Here is a 10,393-nt window from a genome sequence, read left to right as displayed (position 1 = left end):
TTTTCAGCTCTTAAAGAAATTAGAGAACAATTAATCTCGTAGTAAACTTGAATTATTGCCTTTAAATTCTGCTAAATTGTATCTATAGTTATAACCATGAACAAAAAACTTTCTAAGTGGTTTTAGGAAATATTTATTTGGTTCCTACTTCTTAGAAATTCCTTTGGCAGCGAGTACTTTGGCTATCAATTATTTGCGCTTTGGATGGTTGCAATTACTAGATTGCTCAAAGGAATCTATTAACCTTAGAACTCGAATTGAAACACCATTACATATCTTGCATGACTCTATACAAGAGGGTAATGGATACTTCAGGCTTTATAGTCACCAACACTACAAAACTAAGGGTTTCTAGGGACGACATTTCTTAAAAAAAACGTCCCTAAAAAATAATAATAGGGACAGTCCAATTCTAGCCGTCCCTAGTGATGTATATTTGGGACGGCAGTCACAGAACCATCCCTGTTGCTCTATTAGTAGGGACGATATGCATCTGAGCCTCACTACTGGTCTACTAGTCGGGACGAATCTTCTAGCCGTCGCAAATAAGCAGGTTCATCCGACGATTGTGGTTAAATCGTTGGTAATTTAACCATCTTACCCCCGAAACCACAATGAAACATTTTCCTTTTTTTTTCTTTTTTTTTGAAAGAATCCCAATCTTTTCTTTGTTCTTCTTCGATAAATTTTTTTTTCCAATTATCTGTCTTCATCTTCTTCCTCTTCTGCTGTAAAAACTTCCCCTGTGAGCGGTCTCTCGATCTAGGTCTCAAATTGGTTCGTGTTAGCATTTCTCAGTTAAATCTCTTTTCCCTTCTCTTTGAATATCACGTAGATTTGTTTTTAGGGTTTGCAAATTGGTTTCAAGATTGGTTTTAGTGAAAAATCTCACTTTTGTTGTATGTGGTTTTTGATTTTAGGGATTGCAAAATAAGAACCTCCATCGATTTTGGATTTGAATTCAGGTAAATTCTTATATCAAATCTCAATTATAAGACACGACATGAGCAATTAGTAATTTGTTCAACAAATTACTAATACTGATATGGAAATCTCTCTTTTATTTCCCTAAAAATGTTTACAAATAAGCTTATTTACATTGATTTGTGTTAGTGCTCTAAAAATGTTTCCCAAAACCATTCCTCAGGTAACCTTAGGGCAATTTTTGTTTGTTAATTTACGTATTATTACATGATTTAGGCACATGCATGATGGTATGACTTCAATTCTCGTGTTGGGATGGATATTTACATATATTATTGGCACATTTACATGTTTGGATTGTTTGGGTTAACACTGAGGTTAATGGTTGGGTATTGTAGTGAGTTTGATGGGTTTCTTTTGGATTACTCATGGCAATGTGGTAATCAGGACACCATGGAAAAACTGTTGGAGCTGGCTGAGGTGGGTTTAGCTCATCTTCTTACCGATTTTTTCTTTTGGAGGAGACAAATTGATAGTTTTCAGTAGTTTTGATGGCACTACTCTATGTTTACACTGTAGGCAGCACATCTCAAAGAAAAAATTGGTAAAATGTATAGCGGAGAACATGTAAGTTGACATCCATATTTTGACTATTCAAATCCAGTTGAGAATATTGAAGTTTAGTTAGATTATTGGCAACCTCAAGCTCGTAATGCTATTTCAGTTCTGATTGTTGCATGGTGCCAACAAATAAACAGCACTGAGGATAGATCTGTTCTCCATGTGGCTCTACGTGCTCCAAGAGATGCTGTTATGTCCAGTGATGGGATAAATGTAGTTCCATAGGTTTGGAAGGTTTTCGACAAGATCAACGAATTCAGTGAAAAAAATTGCGGTGGATCTTGGGTAATGCTAGTTTAAATTTGTATTGATACGTCTTGATTTTAATCTTACACTTATAGATATTGATAGGAAAGTTTGACAGATTGGATCCACGGGGAAGGCATTGAAAGATGTTGTAGCTGTTGGAATTGGAGTCTCGGTGATTGGTTGCAAGAAGGTTTAATTCACTCACACTGTAATTCTCTAAGTCGCAGAAATCCTCAAGATCAACCTTCGTGGTTTCGTGATTGCCGAGTTGTGGATGTTGTGAACATGCTGCCCACTCCGAAAGGGGGAACCATGGAACTGCTATACATGCAGGTTGGTCCTACTCGTTTGACACATATACTTCTTCTAAGGACACAAATATTGACTTGCCTAATAGATTTTTGAATGTTTGATAACTTCTCTAGCTGTATTGCCCAACAACATTGGCTCCTGCTCGTGACTTCTGGTTGCTGCGCTATAAGAAGAGGATGATGTTGTAGTTAATCCACTCGTTTTGAGTTCTAACAGTGAGTTTCTTCCACGATCATGCACATTATATCTCTAGTTTTTTGTGACACTGTGCAGTTAATATAGCATTGCTATTGTATTTCTGCAGGTCTTGCAAAGCCATCCCCTGCGATTGAAACATTTTGTACCAGCATATGATCTTGATATGGACTTTGTTCTTGGTGTGGGAGGATATGATCTGGATAGGTCAGTGAACTATGTTAGTTCCAGCATTTGTTCTTCTCATTCTATACATGAATAGGCTTCTCATGGTTTTTCATTTTACTTGCAGATTCATGTTCTTAACCGGTTAAAGATATTTCCACTTAGATATAATCATCTGTTTTGAACCATTATTTGTGTTTTGTTATGTTACATTCATAATATTTGATGAGTTTTTGCTGCCAGCATTTGTTTTATATAAGTTTCAGTCACTTTTCAGGTGAGTGCTAATTACAAAAGGATGCTATTTTACTTTTGATTGGAGATATTAGTTCGTTGTTTTGTAATGGAGGGTGATTTCACAACTCTTTTTGTACCCAATCATATCTCCGTGAGCACATTGTCAATCTCCCTGAAAACTGCAAGTATCATTTCTGTATCTATTTCCTTAAGCAGCTCGAACCTCGAAGACACTAACATCTCCTCTGAACATAGCTAAACGTCATCTAAGAGATGTGGATTCTTTATTTGTACACTTTTTAGGCATTTAAGTCCACTAATTTATTTTGTTTTGAAACAGGAGTTAGGGTCTAAGAATAGAGAAAATAGTGCCAAAAAAACTGTTCAACACAGTGACACACTGGTGGCTCCAAGCCACATGGAATACGCAAAATTGGTAAAGCTTCGAGTCATGTCTGTTTTTCGCAGTTGTAATACGAATTGGCCTAACTTTTGAAATTGATTTACTTGTATGGTCGAATGGAAATGTGGCAGCATACTGGCAGTTCGATGGAAATTTTGATGCCATGTGCCAACGATATGGGCCTTATCCCAAATGTTCTAATTGAGGTGAGTTAGAACTTCTCCCAAGGCATAACACAAATTGGAAATGCAAACACCCATAAATAGTATGCAAGTTAAGATACCATTTGATTAGTTGTTGTCAGTAAATAATTCCTGTTACAACCTGAGATGCTGATAATATGGTTCTAGGAATTTTCTTTTTTTCAACTTTCACTCTACAGTGAGGTGAACTTATCTAGGTTAGATGCTTTGGTTTCGTTCTCCGTGTGCATCGATCGATGACGTTCTTTATTAACTTTGGTTTATTGCAGAATTTCGACGATGATAGATGGTATGAATCAAATGGTAAGGAGTTATAAAGGGTCGTTCTGGAGCAGGAGCAATTAAATACATTTCTAGTGAAGATAGTGCACGGTTTACGTCCAAGTTGTGTACAACTTTGGTAGTCTGAGAACATCACCTTTTGATTGTTTTTGCGGAGTTTTTTCTTTTGTCGGATGAGATTTATTATTCCAAATGTTTGAATCATTTTTGTGAACAACTTGGTTTCATGAATGAGAATGTTTTTTGGGACAAAATACTGTGTGAATGAATGTTCAAAAGGGTAAAGGAAAAGGCATCCTGCCAAAGAAACTAAGAAAGCTCATTTCCAATTTTTAAAATTTAGCAACGCTTTACTGGCGTTGCTATTGTCTGTGCGACCGTTGAAGTTAGCCCCTAGGGACAGTTTTATAGCTGTCGAGAAAAGTATTTGGGACGGATTCCAAAACCGTCCCCACATCATAAAGCCGTCCCTAATAGTATTGCTGACGGTAAAGTTAAACCGTCCCTAGAAGGCAAAGCCGTCCCTATAAGTATTAGCGACGGTGGAACAGGGGACGGTGAGAAAACCGCCCCTAAATACCTTTTGGGACGGCTTATGGCTTTTTGGGACGTTTTTTTGGCCGTCCCAAGAGGCCTTCTGTTTTGTAGTGCAAGTTTCAGTTATTTGCCAATATTATTCTGTTTTTTGTCTGGTGTGTTATGTTGTTGATTTACCAATTATTATCACTCTGTAGCTCCGAAGAGTGTAACTTTTAGATGTCTCGATTCCTTTCCTCGCAAAAATGTTAATGGATAGGGGGGGGGGGGGGGGGGGGGGGGGTGTACTCCATTATACTGCTTTTGTTTCACTTTCAATTCCGAAGCCCTTACGTTTATCATCATCGTCAATTTTCAGGTTGCTGAGATTTACTCCTGGGGTAGTTCAAATGATATCTCAATCATGGAGATATCAACATCCAGTAATTTTTCACATTTACTAGAGAGGCATCTGCATCAATGTCGTCTATCATCTCTTGAAATGCTGAAAACATATCTCTTGCTTACTAGAGAGGCATCTGCATCAATGTCGTCTATCGGTCAACAAATAGTAAATATCAACACCCCAAGACTTTACCACCTTACCAGAGAGTACCTGCTCCCATCTTGCTTATGTTAAGCACAAATGTGAAGAAAAAAAAGGTGCCACGCTTGCAGGTGTATTGACTTGCGTTCATTCAAACAGTATATTAGATAGTTCATAAAAACCTGGTAGAAACCGAAGGTTTGAAATTTGAAGACTTTTTAAGTTGCCGAAAGAAAAACAAAATGCCTTCAAATTGTACTTACATTAGAGCCTCTGATAATTTTGAAAGATTTCACTCTACATATTATTTAACAAGACACAGAAATGTGAAACTTTAGTCCTCTAACCTCATAATGTATTTATCATAAAATTTTCCAGCCTGTTCTAGTTCACCAAGTTCGGTATAACAGTCCGCAATAGCTCCGTAAGCTTCAGTATTACCAGATTCTTCACGTTCTCGATCTGAGATTTCCAATACCATAGAGTGGTATTTTATGGCGTCCTTGTATTTTCCTAGTCTTTGAAGTGATGCACCTTAAAAAACCAATTCGAAAAAAATAAAAAATATGGTAGAAGAAATAATGTATGCATATTCACATGTGTATAAGTAAAATGTATCTTACGAAGATCTATCAAATGAAAGAACACACCAGATTCAACAACAGCTCACAATTGGTCCACTTAACATCTATTTTTATATAGGGTGAAGCTCCCCGAATAACAGCAGATTTGCAGAAAGGAGAAGAAGCCAAAAGAAGTAAATTAATTTAATCTAATTATTAGTTCAAAGTACTGATTCATATACAAGAACACACTATATCTGATTAGAAAACTGGAAGAAATTAGAGTGTCCTGTCTAGTCAGAAGCCTCAGGTCCCCTAATTTTGGATCTATGACATGGAACTGCAAATGCCAATAATAGATAAGCAATTCGGAAATCTGATACACCACATGAATTTAATATTTTAGTGAACCATTTCTTGATCAGTGGATTTTATCGTTTATTATACCCAGCCAAGTCCTCCCACTTGCGAGGAAAAAAATGTCTTTTTCTTCTGCCAATCAAATATAAACTATTTGGTTAAACTTAAACTATTGGTCCAGGGATCCAAGGAAGACAAACAAGTGGAGTGCTCTAGTAAATTCTCCACGAACTCAGTTCTCACAAGTGTCAAAAGATGGCAGACCAAAGATTTCTAGTTATAACCCATATATAAGTGGTTAAAATTGGCCACTTGGAAAGTGTGAAAACTTGAGGTAATTTAGGAACTTGAATTTCAGTTGAAAGTGTAAAGATTGTGCATCAATTGGTTTTTTATTATCCTTGTGTTTCTGTGCTTTTTGGTGACCACATTAGTAAAAGTAATGGCAAGTAAAAGTGATGGGTATAGGAAAGAAAGCAAACCTAATCCTCGGGCAGCCTTCTTCTCCTCAATAGGGTCCTTTAGACTCTGAGCAATCTCAAGTGCTGATTTAAATGACTCGTACGCCTTTCCTGGTTCCTGAGTTCTTAGGAAGTTCTTTCCAGTTTTTAAACATGACATCAAATCATGTTTCCTCGAGTCTACAATCACGTCTTCCTCCAGAATCCCTTTACTACCAACTGGAGCATAACTTAAAGTGGGAGCATAAGATTCAATCTTTGCTTGCTTTCTTAGAGCTGCATTAATCTGGCGAAGCTGGTCATTCAATTTTTTAAGTTCTCCTTTCCTTTGTCTAGCAAGTAAACCTGCGAAATGACCAATTTTCAATAGAAAGTTACTGAGACAGATACGAGAAAATGTTAACCAGTATGGCGTGTGTTATCTAGCATTAAAACTTGAAGTTATCACTTGGAACCAAAGAAGAATAGACTGCCCGATAGCAACTTACAACACCTAAATGTACTCGAAGTTGATCATCTCAAACTTACCGTACCACACTTTTAATGGCAATCCGTATTCTGTATGTTAATGTCTTTCTGGTAATATAGAAGGTACTCCTTGGAGGTATAAAAAAACAATGTAGCAGAATGGGAATAACTTTATCCTCGAATTTGACTTGAAACCGCATGCAAATATCTTTTGACATATTAATGTTGTAATCTTTAAGTTACCTCACCTCCAACAGCGGCTCCTACAAGTGCTACTGTAAGCAACAGAGGCATCTCAAACATAGACCTGTCAGTCTCACATGTTTCTGCTAAAGCTTGAAAAGGGAGACCCAACATCATAGTGTTTGCAAAAATGACCGTTGCTAATGGAAATCTGTACTGTCCCGGCCCCTGTAGAGATTACTGTTTTCTGTTAGTTGCAGGACAAAATCAATTGGAACTAGTAGAGTCCTAGCAGAATAACAAATGTCTAACACTTGTCTGGTCTAAGTAGATCAAATACATGTATTTCAATCACGACTTGCTTTCTTAACAATGATAGCGTATGCAGAAAAGGGTAATGCCCTAACTATAACTAGCATAACCCGAAGTCAAAAAGGAATTGAGAAGATAAATACTCTTCTACGGATGCATAACAAGGAACGTTTGTATCAGAAACAACATAGTGTACAATGATCGAGTAGAAGCACACATTATTTGCACCACTTGGAGCACATAGAGTACGTAAAATAATACAAATATGGGAGACTCACCATCATACCTGATGAACTAACAAGTTTTTGACATCGAGGGGTGCAAAAAACGTCTTGCTTGTCTGAAACGGTAGCTGATTTCTGCTAGAAGCCTTTTCAGCGGAAAGTGAAGTCCCAAGCCCACGCACCTTTTCTGATCCAAGAAACTGATTAACTGCATTGAGATGTTCAAGAATTTCTGGTTTACCAACAGGCAATAACTCTATAAGCTTCGGTTTAGCTGCATCCAACAATCAAAGTGAAGTAAGTTAGCATGCATGTGGAGATCGATGACCAACTCTTACAATTATGCCATGTCAGACTTTCGTTCTTTCTACATATAGCGGTTTCAGCTTGTGAAATGTTAAAAGGAAAAGCAGTCTAGCCTGATCAAAACACAAGTTTGACTCTCAGGTTGACGCTATAATGCACTAATTTCAACTATATTATTACGAAATCTTAGGCAAAGCAAAACTAAACCATGAAAATCAGTAGGTACAATCTGCCAAACCAATTTAAATGAAAGATCAAGGTCGGAGGTCCGTAAGATTCCGACAAAATCCAAACAAAAGAATGTTCGGACTCTAGATAAGACCACTGACAGGACACTACCAAACCTTAACCAAGAACCACGTGTTTAGTACCAGTCCTTAGATTTCAGCTAGTCTTGAGCATGCACATCTTCCTGCCAAACCACTTATTTCCCCTTGGGGTTTCCTATTTCGTTTGTATTCCGTTTTTTAAATTATGCTATGCTATACTCAACTTAGAGTTCAGGTCTGGTCTTGTAAACCTATTACTCAAATCCACATACTATAGTTTTTAGAGTTCTAGCTGTCCACTGTGAAACCCATAAATTTCACTCTAAGGTCTTATTCATTACACAGTTATGAATCCAGACACCATTCTACTGCCTTTATCCATCAATAAGAACACAAAGTGACCCCATAGAACAAATCAATCAAGACATTAACCGAATAAAACATAAATCTAACATACATCAATCATACAAACGCAAACTAACCAGCACCCTGGTACCATGTCAGCTCAAAGCTATTACATTAGTACAGTACAAACTCAAACCCATACCTCAAGAGCAACCATATCCAAGAACACAACAATACAAAGTCATTTCCTTACAAACCCATCATTTCTCTATCTATCACATTATCAATATGCGAGTACTCGTAAAAGCGTGCCAGTACTACTCTTTGAAGTGTTCGCATTTGAGTGAACCAGTGAAGAAAGTAGAGTGTTCTTGTTAAGCACATTTGAACTATAGATACCAAAATTGAGTTAACGGAGATTGAAATCACAAGCAAAGTTGAAACCAAAAAGTAAATAACATGCCCAAAGACACACTAATACACACATTTTGCAGCACCATTTCATACCAATTTACTGCTTCAGCTCCACTAGCTAAGACAGACATCAAAACTAAATTTTAATTGAAACCCATGTTTCCAATGGTGTCAAATTACAACATTCCAGCACAAATTTTACAGAAATTCAAGAATTATACAAACAAACTACTGCAAAAATTGTACCATTTCATATGCAGAAATTTTATGAGCATTTGGAAAAGAAAGAGTACAAATTGGTGGAAAATTCATGATAGGTATTGGAAATACTTACAGAAACCATGAGATTTTGGTGGTGAAGGTTGAGATTGCATGAGAATCGTTGAAGAGTTTGGGCGCGAAAATGTACAGTGGAGCGCCATTACTGATTGATTTGGATAGGAAGATCAGATTTTTTTGTTGCTAAGGTTTATAACGAAGAAGAGTTTTTTATTTGACAAACATACCCTTGATTTTTGAATAATTTACCCTCGATGAATTCACTTTACGGAATCCGATTTCATACCCACGCTTTTTGACGAGTGCTCGAAGAAAAAAGGACTGCCGCCTTCCGAATTTTGCAGGTTGCACTTTAACGTAAAGTAATACTTATAATTGAAATTGTATCGTTAGATTATAACAAAACACCATGAAATAAAAGTAACCAACCTTCAAATGATGCTTCTTCTATCCTTGAAACAAGGAAGATACAAAGATTTGAGGTTCTTCTCTAATAATCTTCAAATTTCTACCCAATTCTAAGATTGGAAACTAGAAGATAATAAATGCTTCTCTTACAAATTGAAATTTCTACCCAATTACAAATTGGAAATATCAAAGTGTTGGACGCTCTTCTCTAGGAAGGATTTTATGGTTCTTACACCACTTTTCTAAACAAAACCAAACTTGAAACTAGTAGAGCTAGGGTTTAAACAATAAGTAGTAAACAAAAAGGACAAAGATGAGAAATAAGGGAAGAAGAGGATAAAATAGTAATTGTTAAATAAAAGGGCATAAATGGTATTTTTGAAATACCATTATGCATCATCCTTCCCTCCTTAAGTGAAATTCGCCCTCGAATTGTCCATCTCTTCATCCATAGCATTGTCACCCCAATATGGAACCAAGTGCTTAACATTAAAGACGTCGGGAGTACGAATTGAGCTTGATAAGTTGAGTCGATAAGCATTATTATTTATCTTTTCTCCAATTGGAAATGGTCCAATCTTCCTTGCCTTGATCTTGTTGTACTCACTCACGGGAAAACGTTCCTTAGTAAGAACCGCATAAACAAGATGTCCTACTTCAAACTCAACAACGAGTCGTCTTTGATCAACCTTGTTCTTGTATTTCCTTGATGAAGCTTCTAAATGCTTTCGGGTGCTTTCATGGATAAAGTGAAGTTGAGAAACAAAGTCTTCCGCCTTAGCATTTGGCCTTTTCAAATCCGGTATTAAGGACAAGTCAAGTGGTACTCTTGGATTGAACCCCTACACCACCATGAATGGTGAATAACCACTACTCCGGTTCACCGCAAGGTTATAAGCAAATTCCGCCTTGCATAAAACTTGATCCCATGTCTTCAAATTCTCCTCAACCAAACAACGAAGAAGATTACCTAGGGAACGGTTTACCACTTCAGTTTGCCCATCCGTTTGAGGGTGATAAGCGGTGCTACAAGTACGCCAAAAATGCCCCACAAAACGACTATCTCTATCCGAGACGATGGAAGAAGGAATACCATGTAAATGATAAATCTCTTTAAAAAAGAGTTGAGCTACCATGACCGCATCCG

General features: G+C 37.1%; 1 protein-coding gene and 1 long non-coding RNA gene across 11 annotated transcripts; one reads left to right on the top strand and one right to left on the bottom strand.

Moving 5' to 3' along the window:
* Positions 1-665: 665 nt before the first annotated feature.
* Positions 666-3,845, top strand: LOC113335783. 9 transcript variants are annotated; one of them, XR_003353479.1, is made up of 11 exons: positions 666-797; positions 921-965; positions 1,323-1,404; positions 1,504-1,551; positions 1,683-1,830; positions 1,910-2,127; positions 2,220-2,321; positions 2,411-2,508; positions 2,744-3,139; positions 3,238-3,312; positions 3,579-3,845. It is a non-coding gene; the product is annotated as an uncharacterized LOC113335783 (long non-coding RNA). The 9 variants fall into 9 exon arrangements; XR_003353483.1 differs by having other exon boundaries at positions 2,594-3,139; XR_003353478.1 differs by having other exon boundaries at positions 2,411-2,854; positions 3,044-3,139.
* A 943-nt stretch (positions 3,846-4,788) lies between these two features.
* Positions 4,789-8,992, bottom strand: LOC113335621 (protein FLUORESCENT IN BLUE LIGHT, chloroplastic-like). 2 transcript variants are annotated; one of them, XM_026581647.1, is made up of 5 exons: positions 8,894-8,992; positions 7,288-7,499; positions 6,755-6,917; positions 6,060-6,383; positions 4,789-5,188 (listed from the first exon to the last, which is right to left on the bottom strand). In XM_026581647.1, exons 1-5 carry the CDS (start codon positions 8,979-8,981, stop codon positions 4,989-4,991), a joined length of 987 nt encoding a protein of 328 aa, XP_026437432.1. In that variant the 5' UTR covers positions 8,982-8,992; the 3' UTR covers positions 4,789-4,988. The 2 variants fall into 2 exon arrangements, with proteins under 2 accessions (XP_026437432.1, XP_026437433.1); XM_026581648.1 differs by lacking the exon at positions 8,894-8,992 and having other exon boundaries at positions 7,280-7,499.
* Between the last annotated feature and the right edge of the window lie 1,401 nt (positions 8,993-10,393).

Source organism: Papaver somniferum, unplaced genomic scaffold, assembly GCF_003573695.1.
Source record: "Papaver somniferum cultivar HN1 unplaced genomic scaffold, ASM357369v1 unplaced-scaffold_15, whole genome shotgun sequence".
Taxonomy (NCBI): Eukaryota; Viridiplantae; Streptophyta; class Magnoliopsida; order Ranunculales; family Papaveraceae; genus Papaver; species Papaver somniferum.
The sequence above is the reverse complement of the archived record's forward strand: the minus strand, read 5'-3'. Positions and strand labels throughout refer to the sequence as shown.